The sequence below is a fragment of the Anser brachyrhynchus genome (genome assembly GCF_964034855.1).
Source record: "Anser brachyrhynchus genome assembly, chromosome: 1".
Taxonomy (NCBI): domain Eukaryota; kingdom Metazoa; phylum Chordata; class Aves; order Anseriformes; family Anatidae; genus Anser; species Anser brachyrhynchus.
The window spans coordinates 120666213-120690732 of NC_137694.1; the positions used below are offsets into that span (position 1 = coordinate 120666213).

The window sequence follows — 24520 nt, forward strand, 5'->3', positions numbered from 1 at the left end:
GAGAAAGCCTTGTCCTTTTTGCAGTAGCTGCATGAGAATGGATTGAAGGACCGTCAAACGTGACATACGGGCATAGATTCAGTGTGCCCCGCATTTGATTTTAGATAGTCTGTTCTGTGTTTGGAAGGAGAACAGTTGTTTAGAGGCTTCTGACAGCTAATAGTAGATTCCTGCTCCTGCAGTCTGTCCAATGTATAACCTTCTGTCTGGTTGCTCTGGGGAAGGAAAGTTGCTGGGAAAGCAGTCAATCTTCGAAGACTTTTGTTCAGATAAATTATTTTTTTTTTTTGTGCCTTGTATTGAATTATGAAAACTGTTGAACTTTGTCATCCAGTCACAGTTGCAGTGTTTAATGACATTGGTATGGTCTCTGTTGATCTTAAGATACAAAGGAAGATGCCATGCGTAAGGCAAGCAGTCAGCTGAAAATTTGAAAATAATGCATTTCCATGAACTGTAGTTGATTACCTGTGACTAATGGGTTTTTCTTGTTTTTCACTTCCTTGAGTGTTTAGCTTTTATGGAGAACTTCTTAATGATATTACAAATATGTTGAATATATGGGAAAAACAATATACTGAAACTGTAGCTCTTGCTAATAGGAAGTGCTTCCATTAATAAGGTAAAGTTACTCAATTACTGAAGGAGTTTTATCTAAAGCTTTCTAGAGCATATGTTAATTTTGAGTGCTGTAAGGTTAAATAACAGAAGAACTGTCACAGTTCCATCAAACTTCATTACCACACAGAGGAGAAGAATTTTAAGAGCTTGTTATGAAGTTCTCCTATATAATAGGAGAATAATTAATAATATTAATTATATTAAAATGTAATTAATAATATTAATTATTCTATATAATATTAAGAAGGTCTGAGCAGATTGTAATCTGTTGCTTTTGTTGACAGCTCTGTTTGTTTTCTTAACTTTCAACATAACATTTGCAAAATGTAAGAGTGGAAAGCTCTGAGAAAAGGAGAATCATCCACTTGTATTTTATTTTCATCAGAAAATTTGTGACATTCATTTCTCTTCCTTGTGTGTGAAAAGCACAGGAGCTAGCTTTTTCTCTGTTGGTGAATATCAGAGGGCTACTTAAATTCTGAATAAGAACCTCCATAAACTGCTGTTTTCTCACCCCAGAGTTGTCTTACTGGTCTCAGTAGAGCAATTGGGAACTTAATTTAGGCATATTATGATGCGGCTTTAGAATGTTCATTTTTTTAGAGAACTGTATTAAAAAGGGGGGGGTTCTGCTATATAATGTTGGTAGATAGCAAGTTTCTCTACGTTGTGCATTTCACTCCCACCCCTTCAGAAGAATCGTAAGGTAAAGGAGCAGTGTCCACTGCAGATTTATTCTGTTACTGGTACCAAGGCTTTACCTGGGGAGAGGGAGTATGATAGATACCAAGGTATCATTGTGCTACCATGTGCTGTTGTGAATAGGTAGGCATATCAACATAAAAACATAGCTGGTTTTCAGAACCTTTAACATGCCTTTGCTGTAAGAGTTTCAGAAATGAGACTTCTGTGGTACTCAGGTAATGATTATTTTTTAAATCTTGCCAACAGACTTAAATAACTATCAGGTGTTGTAATCGTCTATATTCTTAATGTATTCTGCTGTTTCCTTTCCGCTCTCCGTAGAGGTTGGTTTGTTTGTTTGTTTGTTTTTAACTTAAATTCCATTCCTGGCATTTTTAGATAAAGATCTAATGCACAACAGAAAGTATTGATTAAAATATTGTGTAGGATTGTCTCTGGTAAGATTGTGATCTGAAGCTAAACCTTTTTCTATAGATCTGTAAGACAGATAGGGAAACAGAGGAGATAGGACTTAACTTTACATTCTAACCAAAAATCCAAATCTACTCTTGACTAAACACAATACAGTCATTTTTATAATTCATGAATACAGACTTTGCAAAACAAGAATGGGCTCATTGTGTTCCTTTTTAGCTCATAATTTGTAGATATGGAGTTTTCCGTGTGCTAAAGACAGTTATTCTTGAAAATTGCACAGCGGTAATTGCCAGGGGGCATGGTAAATTTCAGTAACACGTTGAGTTTGCAGTTTTATTGGGATTTTTTTTAACTTTTGTGAAGAAACGAGAAAATTTATGTACTTGTTCTGTTTTTACTAATCCGTAGACTTTAGCTAATGGGTGAAAAGAGTAAAGAAAGTAGAAAAGCTAATGACAGAGGTTTTATCATTTGACGGGCTGACAGGAGTTATCAAAGTCAATTTTTTTTTCCTGGTCTTTGAAGCTAAATTTTGAGGCACTTCATAGTCGAGAGCAATTTTGTGTCTTTTAGCAAACTTAAGATCTGTGACTGATGAATTTTGCTCAGGTATGACTTTTACAGGATGGATTAAAATGTTGTGTGATCAGCAATTTCATTGTGGATATATATTGAAAGCAGCTCTGAGAAGGACCTGGGGGTGTTGGTTGATGAGAAGCTCAACATGAGCTGGCAATGTGCACTTGTAGCCCAGAAAGCCAACTGTATCTTGGGCTGCATCAAAAGAAGGGTGGCCAGCAGGGCGAGGGAGGGGATTCTGCCCCTCTGCTCTGCTCTCATGAGACCCCAGCTGGAGTGCTGCGTTCAGCTCTGGGGCCCCCAGCACAGGAAGGACATAGGTCTGAACGAGTCATGAGAGGAGAGTCATGAGTGTTGGAGCTCCTATCCCATGAAGAGGCTGGGAGAGTTGGGGTTGTTCAACCTGGAGAAAAGAAGGCACCAAGGAAACCTTTTAGTGGTTTTCCAGTCCCTCCGGGGGCTTACAGGAAAGCTGGGGAGGGACTCTTTGTCAAGGAGTGCAGTGACAGGACAAGGAATAATGGCTTTGAACTAACAGAGGATAGGTTTTGATATAAGGAGGAAATTCTTCACTCGGAGGGTGGTGAGGCACTGGCACAGGCTGCCCAGAGAAGCTGTGGATGTCCCATCCCTGGAGGTGCTCAAGGCCAGGCTGGATGGGGCTTTGGGCAGCCTGGTCTGGTGGGAGGTGTCCCTGCCCACAGCAGGGGGGTGGAACCAGGTGGTCTTTAAGGTCCCTTCCAACCAAAGCCATTCTGTGATTCTGTGAATACTTCTGATCGTTATCAAATTTATTATCAGCACACAAATTATTAGGGTTTTCTCTCACTGTCAACCCACTACACAAAATGTTTTTGTTCTGGTATGCTACAATAATTAAAATATGTAACTTTAATGGAGCAAAACTATAACCATAGACGTTTGTATTTTATGAAAGTGCATGTAACTGAAAACTTAAAATTTATACTGATCCTTTTATCAGGCTTTTTCTTCAGATTGAAATAACTCTATCTGGTAACTTTTTGTTGTTACCATGAATTAATTTGCATGGTTAGGCTATGCAGGATAAGAACTCCAGTAGAATTAACTATAGAAGGATGATCTGATAACTATTTAATGCGGGTTCAGTAACTCAGTTTCAGATACACTTAATTTTCAGAGGAGAAAACTAGATTACAAAAGTCTTCACAGAAGATTTGACTCGAAAGTATTGGAATTTCTTTAGCATACAGCAATTTTAACTCTTTGTGTCTGTGTGTATAGATAGACAGATATGTAAAACTGATGATGTACTTACTCAACTACCTCAACTGAAACTCCATGGAAGGGCTAGATCCAGCTTGGATATCTCCTTGAAATTGCTGTTATTTTGAGTGTTTCAGTTCCTGTATTGGTTTTTCCAAGGAATTGGAAATAAGAATTCCCTGTGGTCCACAGAAATCACTGTTCTAAATATGTTGTCACACGTTGTTCATTTTACTATAAAATCTAGTTTAGTGCTATCAGTCTAATAACATTTCCATCTGCAGGGATGTTTCTGAGCTTCTAATGAAGCCATAATTTGTTATAGAAATTATCTGGGTATGGCAGAGACACTAATCTAAGTTGGAAACTAGTGCATTCAGCCGAGGTATGAACAAAACTCTTATTCTGATAGTTATCTGAACAAGTAGTCTTTGTATCTAGATGACTAAACAGAAAACAACCTGGTTAAAATCCCCTTTTAATTCATGCATTGTAAGATGTCAAAGATACTTTCTGACATCTTTTTTTGTTTGTTTCTGTTGCTCTGTATTTGCCATCACTCTTTGATTTTTATACTTAGGCAGGCGTACTAGTAAGCTACTATAAGTTTCTCTCCTGCTGTCATTTCTGTGCTAGGGCTATGATCCCACTTGTTGCCTTGCTCCTTTCTCTCAGGATCCTCAGTTGCATCTTGCAGCTGCTGCAGTGAAAGCTGTCCGCAACCTTTGTGAGCTCTTCCATGTTTGTAAACATGGGGTGTCAACAGCCCGTTTCCCCTTGTTGGTTCGTTGATCACCTGTGTCAGGAAGTTATCATCAGCGTACTCCAGAAACCTGGAGTGCTGCACCCTGCTGGTTTGTCCCACCAGCAAATACAGGGGTATTTAAAGAACACAGTGAGGACCGGGGTCTGCAAACATGGGTCTCCTTCCAGTTCTCTGAAGAAGGCCTCATCTACTTTTGCCTGACCAGGCTGTAGCAGGCCCCCACCACAACGTTGCCCATATTGTTTGCACACTGATCCTGACCCATAATCTCTCACCTGGCTCCTCGTCAGTCCCAAGGCAGAGCTCCACACACAGAGGTCAGCCCCCCATTCCTAATGAGCTTGTCCCCATCCTTTGCAGCACTCTACTTGTGTGTGCCAGCCCACCACATCTTGTGAACCAAATGAGATAGTATCACTGCAAGTGCAGCAGACTTCTGACTCTTTGTGTTTGTTTCCCTGTAGTGTGAGTTATCATACAGGCACTTAAGAGAGGCAGCTGGTTGTGGTGATTACCCAGGAAAGGTATGAGCACTGTCCCTGTGCTGTCGTGTGGGTACTTCTTCTTTATGAAGCTTGAAATTGGTCTGTTTTAGCCTTCACACTCATTACAAAGTCTCTTTGATCCATATCATCCTGCACACCGGGCTTGCCAAATTGGTCCTTTGTTGGCTATTGACTGGTCTTTGTTTCCCTCCTCCAACATTCCTTGCTGGCTCTTGTCCTACCTGGGTGCATCCTGCCTCTTCCTTGCAGACCTTGATCCTCAAAGAGGATCCCATGCTCCTAAAAGCCCAATAAACCCCTGATGCCAACTTCAGCTGCACAACAGGTTGCCCAGTTAGTGTGACTTAAAACTCCTACATGGGTGTTTGAAGGCAATAAATACAAACGTAAGCTTTCAATAAAGTTTTGGAGTTTGTTTTATGATTTTCACTTGTACATGTTTCACCCAAATTATTGGCTGTCAGGTATTTTCATATTTTTACATCTTTACAAGTAGGGCTGTACAGTTACTTGAAACCCCTGCCAAAAGGAAGTTGCTTTCTGTGGTTAAACATACCTTATGTATTCTCTGTGAAATATAGAAAGTATTTTTCTTTCTTTTTTCTCTCTCTAAATGATTTTGACTAGAAAAGCATAATGAAGAAGAAATAGTGCAGTAGTTTGGTTTCCTCTTCCCATCCTCCCTGTCAGCTCTTTTCTCCTTGCTCCCTTTTTCTAAATGTTGCCTTTCTTAGCAGTTAACTTCTGGCTCTGGTTTGGATAGTTCTAATTTGTCTAAAAATATGTGTGGGCTTAAATTGTAGTGAAATATCTAATATAAAGCAGGAAAGGTGCTATGGTAGGATTCCGTAGCACATGTTCATACATGCTCAGTGCCGAAGTAATTGCCAGTTTGAACTTTTGTTCAAATCTGTAACCTCGCTGTTGGAATACTTAAGATTTCTGATAACTCTGAGAATGTGCTTGTTCAAAAATAGCTATATGAAATAGATAAATTAAGTTTTTCTTGCTTGTTCAAAAGACAGGGAAGTTGGTGGGATATATGCTTCATCCTCCAGAAGTGTATTGCCTAGAACAAAGCTGGAAGCTGCATTTATTTCTGCTTCTGGATCCTTTCTGGTGACAGCAGGAGCTTGTGGCAGCCAAGCAAGCTAAACATGGGAATCCTTCAAAGGGGCAGCAGCAAGTAGCAAGTTGCTTACTGAACAGTCTCCTAATTCTTTCTTTAGGGTTTCTACTAGTGTCGGTAGATTTATTTTTATTTATTTTTTAAGACCATTAGCACACAAGTGGTTCGATATTTTGAGACAGCAACTTGAGGGAATGACTTTCATCCTGTGGTCCAAAGCAGAGACCACTGCAGTTATGACTGCAGTTGAAATCAATTCTAGTTCAATCTGAAAGAACCTTTAGACTTTGTGCTTGTCGGTGTGATGGTTTGTAATGGAACAAACTAAGATCTACTTGTGGACACAAAGTGTTGCTCATCTGCCCTGTTTCACTATTCAGTCCTTGAATAAAATAAGTGAAGCTGTTGAAATGCCAGACTCTGTTCCTGGCCTGGGCAATGAATGCAATTTCTTATTCTTGTCAGTCTTGTCAACCCAAAGGTCAAATAATCACTTGCAGGAGTGTGGATTTTTTAGTGCATGCACGTTAAATGAGTTGGAGTCATTACTCTGATCCATACTAATTTCACAATTCCAGGAATAGGTTGGTTTTTGGTTTGTTGGTTAGTTGTGTTTGTTTGTTTAAAAAAAAAAAAAAAAAAGGCAGTACTAAAAACCTTGTCCTCTCACCACACAGGTAGTTAGCATCCCTGTGCCGTCCCACACCAGTACTGGCACAAGCATTAGTACAGCTGTGTCTCTGAGCTGGCTGAGAAATTGATCCAGGCAACGTTTCCTTTTTTCTAATAAAAAAGGAAGAAAATTAAATGTGTTTTGTAAGCAATGGCTTTATATTTAGTTCTCTCTGGAAGGTTATGAACACTTCTATTAAATGTTTAGTAGTTAGAAAAATAATGTGGCTTTTTTCAGTAACAAAATTGATCATACATTACATTATGTTGTGTGGATTAATAATTGTCTTGTAGGTGATTATAGTTAATTGTGTTGTAGTTAATGAGATATTTTGTATCGTATAGCCTTTTTAATGACAGCATCATGGTAAGGAGTGACCTTTAAATTAGCGCGTGAAGAACTGAGCTTAAAATTCATGAACAATTGTTTTCAGGAAGCTGGTCTCTCCCGTTTAAATGTTCAGCTTATTTTTTACATATACAAACAACAGTAGTTAATTTTCCTACTAGTGTAACAGTATGCCTTCCAAATATCTAGGAAGGTGAAGAGCCCTATTTAGTTTTAAAGGTTTTTAAAGCTTTGGCTTTGTCCAAGACATCTTTATTTTTTGAAATTAGTGAAAGATAACTTCTCTAAACAAACTACTAAAAAGCCATTTGTTCAAATTTTAGAGAAAGGCTGAACTAATACAAGTAGAATAGATTAATGTATTTCAATAGATGTATCTAGGCTGTTGAAATGCAATCTATTAAAAACAAAAGCTGACTATGAACAGTAGTTTATATGTATTAAATATATAGAAATACTTTTATCAAGAACTACTATTCAGAAACCTAACAGATCCAAATGGTGAAGAGAAACTACATATTTTCTGTGACAGATTTTTCATTCCAGTATGTTGCTGAAAGCTTCAGATTTCAAGAGGTAAGAATTCATTCCTTTGTCCCCTGGAGAGAGAATTCAGCAGCCTTCTATAAATAACATAACCAGGAAGTTTTTTCCCAATATTCAGCTGAATGTTCTTAATAAATCCCATTAATCCTTCCATAATTTAAAATGTTATGAATCACTCTAAAGGCTGGTGATTTGAGTCATAAATTAGATTTCTGACATACTGGAAGTCTTCCAACATGTTTAAAAGAAAACCTCAAATATTTATGTTTTCCTTCACTTCATATATGATCTTGGTGACAATTTAGGACATTTAAAACTAATCTGCATTCTTCTGAGATGTACAGGAGAGACTTTCTTTTCAAGGTACTTTTCATTACACATGAAGGTGTTTGGCAATTCATAGGCGAAACTCAAGAAAGAAATACAGGAAGTTGTCTGTCTGGATCAAAATTCTTAGGATAAGTTACCTTCACTGATCAGTGCCACACCAGAGAACTTTCTCATTCAGAAACTTGGTCTCTCTCGCAGACCTCAGTAACTTCTGTGTATTGGTTTCAAAGGGTCTTATAAATTTGTATGCACGCAGAAATAGCTTTAAGTCCATCATTTTTTTAAGTGACGGCTAAACTGAACTGAGTTTTTTTGTTTGTTTGTGTTGTTTTTCTTTTTAAGCAAAATTCAAATATTGAGCTATAATAATTTTGAACTTATGAGAAATTCTGTTTAGATTCAGTTATTCCTTCTGTGGGTGATACTGATTTCGAGCACCTGTGTATGTTTTAAAAACATTGTTTTGCTTGACTATTCCCTCCGAGATCTTTAAGCGTTACTGTTTTGAAGTTGTTTTGTTTTGTTTTGCCATACAATGGCTCATCCGTAATGGTTGAACATTAATACCAAATCTATGAACCCAATTACGACTCCCAAGAAAATCCTCCAAACCCCTTTTGAGTTACAAACTTCGTCAAATCCTAGCAATGACCGCTCATCTCCTATTGTCAAAGAACAACAAAGCTTTCGAAAAGTCTTCCTCAAGTCAATACATAGGGAAATTTTCAAGTCTTGAGAATTAACTGTTGTGTGATGGTGGCAAATGGGATGGGAGTTTTATGGGGAAGAGAGAGGCACTCAAAGAATTTCTGAACCTTTTCCATACGTCACCATGTAAAGGTGATAAGCTTTTAAAGCCACATGTTGTCGCATACACATAACAGCAGAATGTAAAGGTTATTTCCAACAAAAGTGGTCAGTTTTTCTATTACTTCTGTAATGGCCTATGCAAGTTAGTTGTACCTTTCTCTGTTGTTATGAATGTACGGGAATCTTCTGATTTACTGATTGATTGATTTTTAAACACAATAGTAGTTTCGAGGCAACTGGCTTAGCAGTGTTGTATTCCAGGCAATGAGAAAACCACTTCCATCGGTCTCATCTGCTAGGGCTTCCCTCTTGCTTTCCTTTTTCATAGTTTAGGTTGCTGGTTTCTTCAAAACAGACAAAATGATTATAATGTGATAAATGTCAATTATTCCATAATGGACTAAAGAAGAAATGAAAACAGGGCATTCAAAGAGGAAATAGTGAAAGAAGTGAAGGTTTCTCATTAGTCAGATTTGGATTAGTTGTCTGCCAGGTTATTTTAAAAGAAAAAATATTGAAGTGTACTGATTAAACTGGGCTTTTTTATTTTTTAATGCAACATTTGGGGATAGTGGCTGCAGATGAGTATCTGAGCATCATTCAGAAAAAGAAAAAAACAACAAGGACTCATAGTGGAAACGACAAACTTCTAAATTCGGGATGCACCATTTCCACTTAAGAATGGGAAAATCAGTAACAAGCCTTTTGGGTAAGTTCGGGCTAATTGGCTGGAAACAACAGAAGAGAAGAATCCAGCTATCTGCTGGATGCTGAATTCAGCATCCAGGTGGCCATGTGATACAGGTGTGGAGAAGCCAAGTGCAGGATATACCAGGCACAGTATTTGCAGCGAAGAAAGCATTATGAGCATCATGCCAGCTTTTGCAAAGACTTCTTCACAGTTCTGGTTGCTTCTGTTAAGTAAAATTTAGACTGCAACAGATGCCGGGAAGAGATTCTGAAACAAGAAGGCCCATCATTAAAAGGTGCATTTTGTGAGGCTTGGCAAACTCCGTGAGTGAAAGAGAGAGAAGGGGGAGTAGTATGTAAGCTCAGTTTTGTTAGAGAAACTAATGTACATATAGTGGCCATTAAGAATCGAAACACAGAAACTTAAAGTAGAATGACAGTGCAGGAGAGGGGGAAGTGTGAGAGTTTTCCCTTTTGGGAGCAGTTGATGCATGTAAGCTCACCTGAGGGCATAATTTCATGAAGGAGTTTTTGGCAGCATGGGTTGCTGATATAGTCTCATTTTTTCTGAATTTGCTCTGTGCTATGTTTTCTCAAAAACACTTGTATTGTGAGAAAAACTATGCACCGTGGAGCCAACTATACGTGTGTATACCAAAGACTTTCTCATTTACATGTGTCCCCTTGGTTCATTGCATGGTTGTGAGTATGCTGTATTGGTGCAGGAATGGGGGCTGGGGGCTGGAGGCATGTGTGAAGAACCATTGTGGTCTGAGATTGCATTCATTTTTTTGTGGTAGCACTGCTGCCATTTGTTCCTGGTTTTGGCTTTGTCTTGTCTTGCTTGCCCCAGCTCTTCGTGTAACCATGACTGAAGCCACTTCAAGGAACTGCTGTGGATGAAAAGTAACACTGGAAAAAGAAAAAAATAAAAAGTGGTTTGTGGGGGATATTTGAGTGGTTTTTGTTTCGTCTTTGATCTGGTTCAGTGTAATCATACCAAGGCTGTTTCAGGACAACACAACAGCTAGAAGGGTTGCTGTCTCAACCAGTGCTGCTGCTAAAGGAATGCTGGTAAAGCCATGGCCCGAGATGGAACGAGGCCTGGTAGCACGGATGGGATAAAAAGGCGAATCTCTGAATGGGGAAGCAAAAAAGTAATGACCATTGTCCCTGTCTGATGAGACTGAAGATACTCAACAACCTTTGTCTATTCTTTAGGAGCCAAATCTCCGGTATTTTAATACGCTCTCTTTTGTTAAGGTGATCAAAGCGCTCCTTTTAACACACACGTTCCTTCTTGCTGTTTTTCTTCTCACCGTTCAGTTATTTCATGTCTAATTCAGTTTTTATAAGTGTTTTCCCAGGTTTCCTTCACTGCCTCCTGATCTAGTGCACTAGATATTTCTTCACAGAAAAAAGATTTGCTTGGATATTAAAGGCATCTGTTAGGAGAACAGCGTCAGGGGGGTTTGGAGCACTTTTGACCTGATGCTCTTGATTTATCTGCTGGTGTTTTGCATATTTCTGTGAGTGGTAACAGAATCTTAGAGCACAAAAATAAAAGTTTGGAAATTTTGGCTACATACTTGTATTGCAGTCAGTATTTCCAGAGGGAACTCACTAGTGAACAAAGCTCTCTTTATCCACCACCCCCATCCCCATTCAAGAAATAGATTTTGTGCTTTGAGTACCAGTTTCCACCTGCCCTAAATCACTTCTTGTGTATGATGTAGCTTCTCACTTGCCTTGAGGTGAACCGGAGAGAGCAATGAGAATCATATTTCTTGAGTTCTTTACCAATGCAGGGACAAGATACTTAATCTCAGTTTAACAAACCAAAAGAAAAAGAAAAAAAAAAAAACAGCACCATTTTCTGAGGTTCTTGTAACTGCTTTTATCTCAATTAAGAGAATATATCATTTTTGGCTTGTGTGTGCTTAGTACATGCATGCCTTAGAAATAATTTGGGGTTTGTTCTTTCATCTAAGTCATCCATGGGACATTTTATTGAAGACTGAGGCTGCCAGCATAGCTTTTTAAACAACATACTTATTGAGGAAAGTGCAAGTAGTGTGCATTTACTAATCTTGCAGGACAAACAAATTACTAGTGAATCTCTGGAAACAGATTATCAAGGAAGAAATCTAAAAGCAGAAGCCCTAGAGCCAAGATCCTGAACTCATTCAGAAGGCTATTTAGGAGTTGCTTGAATTTGAGGCCTTGACCTTTTGCTTGCTAATGACCTTTAATGAGTTGACAAATTAGGGTATAAAGAAAGATCTGATGACAGGCTCTTGCAAGGGCTGTTCTGTGTCGGTAACTATTGCTTCTGTTTAAAACAGTCATACTTCAGTATCATTCAAATGTGAACTTGAAATTATCTACTGTAATCTTGCTCTAAAACCCCTTCCATCTTCGTTATCTACCATGTGGCTCGTCCTGTGGGAGCATGCCCTTCTCAAGCTTCCCAGCAGCTAATGTCTGATCTTGTTCCAAAAAGCTTATAGGCCTTAACAAAGTACACCTACTATTACTATTTCTGCTACAGCTGCAGCTTTTAGAGCAACTCTTTTAAGACCATGAAACTGATTACTACAACAATCACTGAAAATACAATTTTGCTTGTATGTATGCTGTGTTGAATAATTGTTTGTAAATGGTTGTTTTCAGGGGGTGAGGAAGGGGGTTTAAAAATTAAATTAAAAGAGAGTAACATTGTAGTATGGTTTTTGATAGCAACAAGTAGATGTCAAGACAAAGCATATTGAGCATGTTCCTTCAGAGGTCCCCTCCAGCCTAAATTTTTCTATGGTTCTGTATGTACAACGAGGAAGAATTTAAAAGGATAATTGTGCATTAAGTATGACTTCTGAAAATAAAGGGTACTGTAGTCTATGTGAGCATAAAAATATATTCTGAGTTGCTTGTGCATGAATAATGTTATTTATGTCTGGTGCTACAATTTTTACTTCATGGTGGTAGAAGAGATAATCTACTAAGCATCTTACCTCTGTGTTTGCAAACTATATGTACATTAAAGACATTGTTACATACCAGCACCTTTTTTTTGCATGGTATGTATACCTGAGAGATTTTACAGATAGATACAGATATACCTCATATATTAAAAAGTAGAATAATAGATAAATTAATTGCTTTTTTTTACTGATAAGAAATAAAATTTAGGCCACAAACATTGTTTCTGTTGATACAGGTCACAGATCTGTTAAGAGTAGTTTATCCCCCTTGCAGGTTGGCTATAGAAAAAAGACATGATAGTGAAACAGATCTCTTTCTGCTGGTGTATTGCTTTTATAGTAACAAAAACATATAACTAAGCTTCTGAATTATACAAGGGAATCTTAAAATTGTAAGTAAATGTTTTGTTCAGTACGTTGCATAAATTCTAAGCATACCCTAAGGTTTTCTTGGGGAGTGTTTCACTTGCACAAGCACTGTAGGAGGTATTCCTTCTGTAGTTTCCTATGGAAGAAAAGAATCAGTTAAGAAAAGGGGAGAGAGAAAAAGGCTGCAGGCTGCTACTGTCTGCCTTTTTTTTCCTTTTTTTTCTTTTTTTCTTTTTTTTCCTTCCTATGGGGTATATCTGCCAACTTTTTGGATCTGAACACAACTGTGTGGTGGTGTTTCTAATTTCAGTTTTTATTTCTTCCCTTGCCATGTCAGATAAGGCTTCAAAGAGAGCTGAGAAAGTGGGAAGTGGGCTCTAATGACTCACTGATGAGGGAAACACTGCTGGAAGGGTAGTAGGTCATACGGGGGACCGTGACTGGGTTTCTGGTCTATGCTTGCAGCCACTGTTTCTGCCTGGAGTTGTACTGAACTCTGCAATGGAAAGACAGAGTTAGAAGTTAGCTCTGAATGCCTAACTAGATCCTACAGTGCACTACACTGGTATGAGGGTGCATCCTGTAGTGTGTTCCCCCACCGCAGCTGAGGTATTTCTACATCATATAACAGTACTCTAAGTTACTAAAGTTTTCCTTGACCATTGTTTTCATTGAAGTTATTACTCCCTATGAGCAATAGCTTGCTTAAGCCTTTAAAAAAGAGTTTGAATATTTTTAAACTTTAATAATAATTTCTTATACATCTTGGTTTATCATTTAGGTAATATTCTTGAAAGTCTTTAAATGCTTCTTTCAAAAGTGCCTACCATTTCCAAATGTTTTATTGACTTTAGTTTCACTGTTTTTAAAAACCTCTTTCCAACCCTACCACCTTCCTCGGTAGCCTTTCTTCAGTTACTTTATGATTTAGAGAATCGTTAGAAAAGAGCTCTACATCATACTCAAACATTAAGTAAGCACTATGATTCAGTACTTTTGAAGTTTAAATGATCATGTCCCACTGAAACGAACATGAGGATGACGTAGACTTGTGGGTTGTTTTTTTGTGTTTTTTTCATTTGCTTTTGCATACTTTAGAACCACAGGTTTGGTTCTCTCTGCATTCTTTGTTCTTTGTAATTCTGTTGGATTAATATTGGAGAGTATCTTCTACAAGCTGTGTTCATACTGAGCCGAGATTCAGTGAACTTCTGTATTATGCTTTGTTCTTTTGTATGTTTTATTATGAAGCTGAATTAAATAGACTTGTCATACGAGGACAGGCTGTGAGAACTGAGCCTATTTAGCCTGGAAAAGAGAAGACTGAGGGGAGACCTCATCAGTGTATATAAATATCTGAGGGGAAGGTGTCAAGAAAGTGGAGCCAGTCTCTTTTCATAGAATCATAGAATATCCCAAGTTGGAAGGGACCCACAAGGATCATGGAGTCCAACTCCTGGCACCACACAGGTCTACCCAAAAATTCAGACCATGTGATTAAGCGCGCAGTCCAAACGCTTCTTAAACTCCGACAGGCTTGGTGCAGGGACTGCTTCCCTGGGGAGCCTGTTGCAGTGTGCGACAACCCTCTCGGTGAAGAACCTCTTCCTGATGTCCAGCCTGAACCTCTCCTGCCGCAGCTTGATACCATTCCCGCGGGTCCTATCACTGGTCACTAAGTTGTGCCCAGCAAGAGGATGAGAGGCAATGGGCACAAACTGAAGCACGGGAGGTTTCAGCTCAATATGAGGGGGCACTTCATAACTGTGAGGATGACAGAGCACTGGGACACGCTGCCCAGAGAGGTTGTGGAGTCTCCTCTGGAGATATTCAAAACCCGCCTGGATGCCGTCCTGTGCAATGTGCTCTAGGTGATCCTGCTTGGCAGGGGTTTGGACTAGGTGATCTCCCGAGGTCCCTTCCAACCTTGCCCGCTCGGTGATTCTGGGATTGTTTTCTAAGATACAACCCAGTCAAGCATACCTGTGATAGAAGTGTTGCCACTTAGGAACTCAGGTTTGTGACTTGTACTGGGATATGTAATTTTCTAAAGAAGTATCAGATCTTCAACTCAAATGTTCTTCTGTGCCACTGTCACAATAGTGCAGTATTTTAAATTTTCCTTTGAGAATAAAATAAAAAACGTCTCTCCAGTATGGCCAGTGATGGCTTTCTGAAAGTGGATGCCCTCGAAGCCAGTGTGCTATTTACAGAGATCATCAATCACCCTTTCAAGCTGCAGTTCCATGTGTAAATGAGCTGATACAATGGCTAATTGCAGGCTTAATTAATCTTAGAAGTACTTAATTTTCAAAAGACATTCACTTTATTCAAAGTGAAAATTAAAGGAAGAGTGTATGTCTTTAAATGGGCAGGGATGAATGAAATGAGGATGAGATTTATGTCTTTAGAATGTGGTTGTAATTTGCTTTATTTCCAATAATATTTTTAACTTGGATACCACTGTTTTTAAAACATTGACCACATTAGTTCAAAACAGTGTTGTCTGCTGCTTAGCTAAGCGAGTGCATAGCCTCTAAATGAGAAAAAAAAATGAGAAAAGAAAAAGTCTGGATATATATGTCTTTTCTTACATGACTGTCTGTATACACTAACACTATCTTAATGCAACAAGCTGGCAGGTTTTTTTATATTGATTTACATTTGAGATGTAAAATGTAAAATTTAACATGTTGAATAAGAGACAAATGTACTGCATGCTTCAGGTTCTTAACAGCTAAGCTTTCTTAAGTAAGAAGGAAAAAGCCTTAGATTCTTAAATGAAAGCTCATTTGTAGAGGGATACTGTATTCACCAGAAGAGATTGTTTGCTCTTGGTTTTACTGAGAAAATATTCAACTTTTTTGTTACGAAAACTGAATTTGGGAGCCAAAATGCATTGCTTTATGTTACATTCCTGAAAAAAACATGATTCACGTGGAAGAAATGTTGAGCAATTTGTTGGTGATCTGATATGTAAGTAACTTATACTCTGAAAGTTTTGGGGTTTGAAGCATAGAGGTTCATGGTGTCCTTAGAGTATTCCTCAGCAAGAACTCCATTCCAGTGAGTTGGCTTAGTTATTTCAGGACATGGGAAGGGTCCAGGCTGTAGTTACTGGCTGCAACTATTTGTGCTTGTTAGGAATGAACGGACTATATCTTAATCACAACCGGTTCTTATTCTTGCACAATGACATGTATTAGAGGAAAGAGGAAAGGAAGCAGAACAGACAAACCAACAAGATTTCAGTTAAAAAAAAAATTGAAAAATGTTGGCTTATTATCTTTATCCTTGAAGTCCTTATGACATACACCAAACAAAATAATTTAGAGTGAAGGACATGGTAAAAACAAAAAGGCTTTGATGGTCTAAAATTTGTAGGACTTCATTCTAGTTCAAATGTTATACTCCTTTGTATACATGTTTATGTCCAGTTGATATGATAATTAACTGTTCTGTTAAGACAGCTAAGTTAATCACCAGAAATAGTTTAATTGGGGTTCAGATTATATCAGGAGCTGTCCTACTAACCTGAAATTTAGGAAACATGAAAAAAAAAATAATTGAGGCACCTTTTCAGCATTCCTATCCACTTTCTCCTGGCCTACATGTAATCAATAACCTCCTTAATAATGTATTGTGATGCTTTGATTTCTGTCTGCAGTAAACAGCAAAACTCAGCATGCATCCCAACTTCAGTCTAAGAAAATACATTTTGCGTTTTGGTATACATTGCAGGTAGGAACCAAAGAATTGCAGATATTGGGATGTATTGCTAGCAATAATAACAAAACAAGTATCAGTGAAAGAAAATAATTTGTCCTTACTACTTGAGTATTTTAATGATTCTCAGACTTAGTAGTGCATTAGTGTAGTCGTTTCTGTCCGTGCTAACCGCGGTGAAAGGTTCTGAAGGTTGGAGGGGAAGGTGGAAAGATGGTTCTTTTTTGGTCTATGTATCTCAGTAGGTGTGTGTGTTAAGGGTAGCAGAGAGAGAAATGAAATATTAAACACATTACATCATAATTTTAGTTTCTATGACTGTTAGAGGATGAAATCTCTTATTATTCAACTTAACCCAGTTCCTCTGTTTTAATAAACAAACATTCAGATAAGTTGTCTGATCTGTCTGTAACCATTTTGATGATCTGCATCTTAACTGCTGTTCCTTCCCCTTTTGCATCATCTCTGTGTTTTAGATACCATATGATTTGAGCTGCAGTAATAAACTGAGCTATAGAAATTGTCATTTATCTGGAATGTGATATGTTTCCCTGGTGGCAAACAAAACTGATGAATAGCTACTTGTATCATTTGAAAGATCAAGTATTTTAGTCCTTTTCCTGACTGGGGGAAACAAGCATCGTTTTTAATGCTAAATGTGAGTGTGGTCTGAAAGACATTTGTTACTTAGCTTCCAAATAAGATTGGAAACTATTGTGTTAGGAAGCATGGGGTTTTGTTTTCTGGCTCAAATTAAGTAATATCACTGTGGGGTATTGTAATTTTATTTGTAAAATGTCTGTGTTTCATTGAAGCTACAGGAAGATGTCGAAAAACTAACTGCAACCATAATTTATTTCAATATTCCTTTCTGTTAATTGGCACGTGGTAGCAGGCGTGTCTGCTTAAATCATAAGGGTACCTCTCGTGAATGTGTTAAATATCCACGAGATAACAAATTATTTAAAATTAGAAACTTGAAGCCTTTGTTGCACTGCTTCTGTCATGGAATATATTCGTCTAATCTATAGTCATAACATGTATGCTATTTTGAGGCTGTTTGTGGCTTGAATATGGGAGAGCTAATTTTGGAAAAGTTGGAAATCTAAGGCTTGTAAATACATGAATTTTCGGATTATGCTTAAAATCTCTTGATTTCCATGAGAGACTCTAAATTGGTGTATTTTTAAGAGAATGAGTTAATTGCGGGCACCACTGAATTCTTGTCTTCTGAGCTTTACAGCAGCTTTGATTTACTTAAGACTGGCATTCATCATTACAGGTAGAGAAGGCTCTTTAAAAAGCATAGCTAAGTTTAAATACGGCCATAAAGGTTAAGACTGTCACGATGCCTCTTATCTCTATTACAGAATTGAATAAAACGTCCATTTTTTGTTCCAGACTTAAAATGTAGAATGGAAATTGCTCCGGTCAGGGTTTTAAAATGTTACTACATGATGGAAAGAAAAAGTAAGTCATACTTACAAGAGTGGTAAGGGTGACCACAAACCTGATCCTTTTAGGAGCTGTAGTTTGGATGTTCCTATTTCATTTATGCTTTTTCCAGCCATCTCTCTCTTCTTGGCTGCTAGAAGTATGTGCACATACTCAGATAAGTGGGCAAGTTCTCAGCCCAGACTTGAGTAAACCAGGAAAACTAGAAGTAGCTTAGTCAACAGGAAGAAAAATGTATATTAATAGGGTTTCTGTAGTTACATCAATGAACAAAAGTCAAGGGTCAGCCTGTAAGTAAGGGCATGGTGCTTTCATCAGGTTTTTCTACACTCCAACAATCTATCATTCTGTATCAGATTATATTAAAAACCTTTATTTAATAACTTCATAAAGGCTTTGTGTGGAAAACCAATGAGAATGAAAAGAGAAAGGATCAATTTTAAATAAATACATGTAATTTCTAGCAAATTATGTCTGAAAAACAAGTATTGCCAATATTATTCTGAAGCTGTAGTTTAGGTTTTTGAAATGTTTTTAAATTATCATAATTTAAATGTGGTTTTGTGCTATTTTAAACAAATCCAACTTTGATGTGCTAAAAGAGTAAGCAGGGACTCGGGATAAGAAGGTGACACTGATCTGTATAAAATGTTGGTTTATTTTTAATAAAAGATTACTTTTTTAATATGGGGGAAGTGTTTCAGGTCAATAGCTCTAGTCCTCTGTTGCCAAATGAAGTTAGATGAGCTTTCTGTATTTACAGATACAAGTTGATTTCCGTATATTTAGAGTCTTAATTGAGTATCTTTTAAAAATATTTGTGGTAACTGTTGGTTTTTATATACTGAATAATATTGGGTTGTGGATACAGAGAAGAAGAAAACAGTCATCAGTTTGGGGGATTTCGTTGTACATTAGGAGTGAGAAAACGAGCAAGAAAAACGATTTTCTTGCATAGGTAGCTGTGTCTGAGTGCATCAGCATAATTCGCGGTTAGATAATTGTGTTAATAAATATCTTCCTTAATTTTGAATGTTTACATTGTGATTCATGGCCTAGTTTAGTATTCGTATTCTGTGTCAAAAATCATCTTATTTAAAGAAGTATTTGCCAGTATGTTGTTTATAAGGTACAAAAATGGATTTTAGCTATGGGAATAGCTTGATTTGATAGGGTAAAAAATTGCATTCTTTGAATCATCTGGTATGTAAAGAAATTCCAAAAGCCCAGTTATAAACTTATGTGAGTACACACCTTCAGTTCGGCATCTCTCCCCTCTCAGGGAAACTTTTATTTTGAGAATTCCATTTCTTTGCAGTCTTACTGCTCAGAAACATATAAACCAACTTACAGTTCACTGTCTGAGTGGAAGGATTTCTCTTGTTATATTTATCCATTTATTTAACTCAGTGGATGAATATTCACTGAACAGATGAACTTCCAAACAAAGGCTCTTTCCACCCTCGGACTTGCCCTTATGTCTTTTTGAGAAGACTTTAGAATGGATTTTTTAGAACTATCAATTCAGTCATTAAATCAGTAGCAGTAAAAAAAAAAGTAGTGGCAAGGTCAATCATATTGCAGTCTTGAAACAATCCTGTTTTGTGTTCATAACTACTTAATTTTTCATGTTTGAATGCTTCACACACCATAATTGTCTATTTTCTGTTGTTAATAGTGAATGGAAGTTTCCGTATTCTAAGTCAAGGCATCAAGAACTTAAAGTATCTTCTGTAAAAGAAGCTCCCATAAATGTGTATTGATGGTGATATTTTTAAAGTGGAGCTTCTTAGGGTTACCATTGTTCTAACTCATGTTTCAGCAAACATAACTTCAGTTTTGAACAATAGCTAGCTTTTTGTTCATTGGATGCAACACTAACATCTGTCTGAACAAATTTTAACAGATCTTCTTTATCTGTAATTTTATGGGGGTTCTTGAAGTGCTTAGGATGAGAGAAAATGATAAGCTTTAAGTGCAGTAATGGAAGTTGTTCATAATCTAGTGGTGTCAAATAAGCTTAAAATAAACCTAGTTTGTGTAGAACGAAGAAACCAACCCAAACAGCATGACTTAGCAGTTTTGTTTCTTTTTTCATTGTTACTAAAGAATATCCTTTCAGTTCTTTCAAATAATGGTAATTTCTAAACTTTAGTTCAGGACTGAAAGCAAGAATATATTTCTCACCTCCATTTTTCTTTCTTTCCACCTGGTACTGTGAGTCAAATTTTAAAGTCATCCCTGTCAAATTTTCATTTTGGAAATCAAGGAGATGAATACAAATTGCAGAATATAGTATTTACATTATTTTTACAGTATAAAACAAGGATAATACCCAAGTTAGAAACAGTTTAGGAAGCTTGCAATTCATATTATAATCTTTTAATACATTTTTCTCCATTTGAACAATGCATCAAAAAAAAAGTCAGTTTAAAATATAATGATAATGTGTATATTACACATGGTTTCCAAGAGGATAGCCTTTCTCAATTGGTTGAATAAGAGAATATATTTGAGTTTTCCTTAATATAGTAAATTTGAAACTCATTTACTGTTCTTACTCTAGTCTGTAGTTAAAACCATGTATTATGGTTAATGGGGAGCAAAGATTAGAGGTACAAGCTTCTGTTTAAATATTATATTTGAATTATATATAGGAATCCAAATTTTGTTTAAAAGTAATGGAATTATAGCTCAATGCATAAAAGAGAATGGTTTATTTATTGCTGATTTTTTGTGCATGTGTGTTTCAGGGGTCCATTCAGCGTTGTGCGGCGATGTATCAACAGGGAAACAGGGCAACAGTTTGCCGTAAAGATTGTCGATGTAGCAAAATTTACTTCAAGTCCTGGATTAAGCACAGAAGGTAAGAACGAAAAATGAAGCACATTGTAAGCAGGTGTCTTTTTGGTTTGTCAACAAGTTCTACTTTTGTTTGCTTCGTAAGATTCTTTCAGATTTATATGTTGTAGACATTTTAAAGCAATATCTTGTATCTCTAGTGTAATCTGATATAACGTAATGTGTGCATTTCTAATCTTAAGTACAGTTATTAATTGTAACTACAGCTATTTGGTTGTTGTGATACAGATTAAAAAGAGCTTTAGGTCTATTCTATGTCTAATAGCCATTGCTATTCCTGTTTTTTCTTTATCTATTTTTTCAGAAAGTGAATTTGTTAAAAACAAAACATAATAATTTGGAATCAAAAAATCGTACTACAAGGGAAGTATAATGAAAACACATTGGCTTTACCAGTGCAGATCTAGCAAGTAATTTGATTATAAAATGGGCAAAACTTGTGATTAAAGTGTGTGAAATTATATAAAGAATGGCTGTATATGTTTTTCATATAGTCAGGATTTTAAAACGATGCTCTACAACTCTGCAAGAGTATAGATAAAAGGCTATAGCTTTAGCATTTCCTGTTGTAGTGTAATACAATATGTCTCTTGTAAGCTGAATATGCAGCATGTGTGCACACTGAAGTGCTTCTTTTATAGCACTTTGATGGCACTTGAAAACAAGCACATTAATTGAATGACAGTCACAGTATATATTTTCTGGAGATCATATTCTTTTGTACATTAATATTTTGGGGGTTCCACGTGTGCCAAGTAAAGCCTTACGAACCCAAGTTTGAGGGCAAAAAAGGCTTGATGAATTCTCAGTGATTATAACTAATACTATCTTATATACTATATATATATATCTTATATACTTATTATAACTAATACTAGCTTCTTTTTTCTAGCCCTCCTCCAACAAAATATAAGCCACACGTTCCATAATATTGAGCTTACATATGGTTTTGGGAGGTAATACAAAAGCCATTGCATTTTACATTAATGTGCGGTATCTTTTGGAGTATTCTTTTTGCCTTGTACAGGTTTCTAAAGTACTTAAGTTCTGTCTGTTTTCTAGTCTTTGTCTGAGCCTCATCTTAACTGGTGGGTGCTAGGAAACATTTGCACCTTTGCAGGAGAATTGCTTCCCTTGCTCCTTGACAGTAAATTTCAACCTTTTGATGCTATTAAGGAGTTTCAGGAAGGGAGAAGGACTACACAAAGGAGCAAGGACTGATCAGGAAAAAAGGAAAAGCCAATAGTAATTATAGGTTCACTGAATCATGGAATGGGCTGGGTTGGAAGGGACCTTAAATATCACCTGATTCCAACCCCCTGCCATGGGCAGGGACACCTCCTAATAGACCAGGTTGCCCAAGGCCCCATCCAGCCTGGCCTTGAACACCTCCAGGGATGGGGCATCCACAGCTTCTCTGGGCAACCTGTGCCAGTGCTTCACCACCCTCCTTCTGTCTAATCTAAATCTGCCCTCTTTTAGTTTAAAGCCATTCCCCCTTGTCCTGTCACTACACTCCCTAACAAAGAGTCCCTCTCCTGCTTTCCTGCAGGCCCCCTTTAGGTACGGGAAGGCCACTATAAGGTCTCCCTGGAACCTTCTCCAGGCTGAACAACTCCAGCTCCTTCAGCCTGTCTTTACAGGAGAGGTGCTCCAGCCCCTTGATCATCTTTGTGGCCCTCTTCTGGACTTGTTCTAATGGGTCTGTGTTCTTTTTGTGTTGGTCATCCCAGAGCTGAATGCAGCACTCCAGATGGGTCTCACAAGAGCAAATAAGGGGAGAATCACCTCTCTCGACCTGCTGGCCACACTTTGCTTGATGCAGACTGGTATTTGCTTGATGCAGACTGATGCAGACTGATAAAGCAGACCCATAGCCCCAGCTGGCTTTCTGGGCTGCAAGCACACATTGCCAGTTCATGTCAAGCTTTTCATCAACCAACACCCCCAGGTCCTTATCCTCAGGGCTGCTCTCAATCCATTCTCTGCCCAGCCTGTATGTGTGCTTGGGATTGCCCCAGCCCAGACACAGGACCTTGCACTTGGCCTTTTTAAACCTCATGAGGTTCTCAGGCCCATCTCTCAAGCCTGTCCAGCTCCCTCTGGGTGTCAAGTAAAAAAGTGAAGGAAAGCTGTTGATGGCTTGCATTTCTTGACTGGGTCTAGAAAAAAGGCTTGGGAGTATACTAAATTTGTTTTGCATTCCGCTGGTATTATATTGATATGTTTGTAATACAAGCTGGAAGTTCATTGATTTAATTGACCATAAACAGTTTCTGGGTTTAGTGGTGAGTTTTTGTTGTTGTTGTTGTTGGGTTTTTGTTTTGTTTTGTTTAAGTTTTGGTGTGGATTTTTTTGTTTTTGTTTTTTCTTTTGTTGTTGTTGTTGCTTGCTTTTAAGATTTTGAATTGCTGCACATTAGTTTTGTAATGTTAAGACATATAAGCTGTATAAATGAATGTGTGGAGCAAGTATTGCATCCTTAGTTCTGCATAAAGAATCTGTTTTTCACAAACTCTTTCTGTCCTGTGTTCTCTCTCTCTCTCTTTTTTTTTTTTGTGTACCCGTTCTCAATGCAGGTTTTTAGGCTTACATCTTTCAAAAATAATTAATTTTCTTTTAAATTCGTTTGGCTTATTTCTGATATGGCATTCCTTAAACACACTGGGGGAGAGCCATAACTTGCAGCCAGGATGGTGCTACTTAGATAACATAAATATTAGATAACTTACCTGGGGGAAGTAGTATTTGTAATTGTGTTGAAGTGTAAGCTGGAATGGAGTGGTAAGATTAATCTTTTGGAACATTGTCTACCCCAGAGTTTTGTCCTCTGCAAGACCATTTTCGTCGTGAGGGTAATCTTTATCCAGCTTTCCATGCACAGTCTTTCTTTGAGACATGAGTGGGAGAGAGGTACAGTTGTAAATCATGAAACAAGGAAAACCCCTGAGGAAGATAGCTTGTGAAAAGTCAAGCTTCCTTTATTCAGTCTGCTATGCTCTAAAACATCCTGGCCCTAAAGTTACATTTGATTCTGATCCTCTAAGTCCAGGGAACAATCCTCCAGAAAGTCTCAGAACTCCTGTGTGTTAATGATGGAGAAATCTGAAGGAAGGGCTGTCTCATCACAAATACTAACTGCATTCAGTAACAGACTGTATTAGGCCTGCTATGAGGACATTAAGGTAGACTTACCAGGCAGAATGCGCTCAGTTTTTTGTATGAATGTTGGTCTGTGACAGTTCTGGAAGTGTTTTCTGTCTGATTTCTGAAAGGGGTTGACAACAGCTCTTTCTAAACTTTCACCCAAAATTGTAGCTGTAGCAGAGATGTAATCATGTTACAGAAGAGCAATCAGTGTTTCTTAACAACACTTCTGGAGATAATGTAGGTTTTGGGATGCACTGCTTGGGGTTATATCTGGGAAGTTGTTAACAAGAGAGACTTATTATTTGTGTGTTTCCACTCTTAATCAGAGCCCCACAAGGAAATCTGAGTGTGAGGGAGCTGATGGCAATTGCTTCCATTAATTTCACGTACATGTAGAGTGCTGAGAGGTAGGGGCTGAATATGCCTATACATTTAGTTATGGGTAAGAACTTTTCACGTAATGTTTTTATATTAGTCAGCAGTGTACTCTTGTGGCAAAGGCAGCCAACTGCATAGCACACTGCTGTGAGTATAGCCAGCAAATTGAAAGAAGCAATTATTGTCTCTCTCCGGCTCTTGCGTGACTGCATTTGGAGCACTGTGTGCAATTTT

At 37.7% G+C, this 24520-nt stretch overlaps 1 protein-coding gene across 6 annotated transcripts in view; it reads left to right on the forward strand.

Moving 5' to 3' along the window:
* The window catches only part of CASK (calcium/calmodulin dependent serine protein kinase), a 220388-nt gene that overhangs the window by 38104 nt on the left and 157764 nt on the right, over positions 1-24520 (forward strand). For all 6 annotated transcript variants that reach the window (XM_080575458.1, XM_080575460.1, XM_080575461.1 and 3 more), the window contains exon 2: positions 20650-20762. In XM_080575458.1, coding sequence (XP_080431584.1) covers positions 20650-20762 — 113 coding nt within the window. The remainder of the gene's footprint in view (positions 1-20649; positions 20763-24520) is intronic.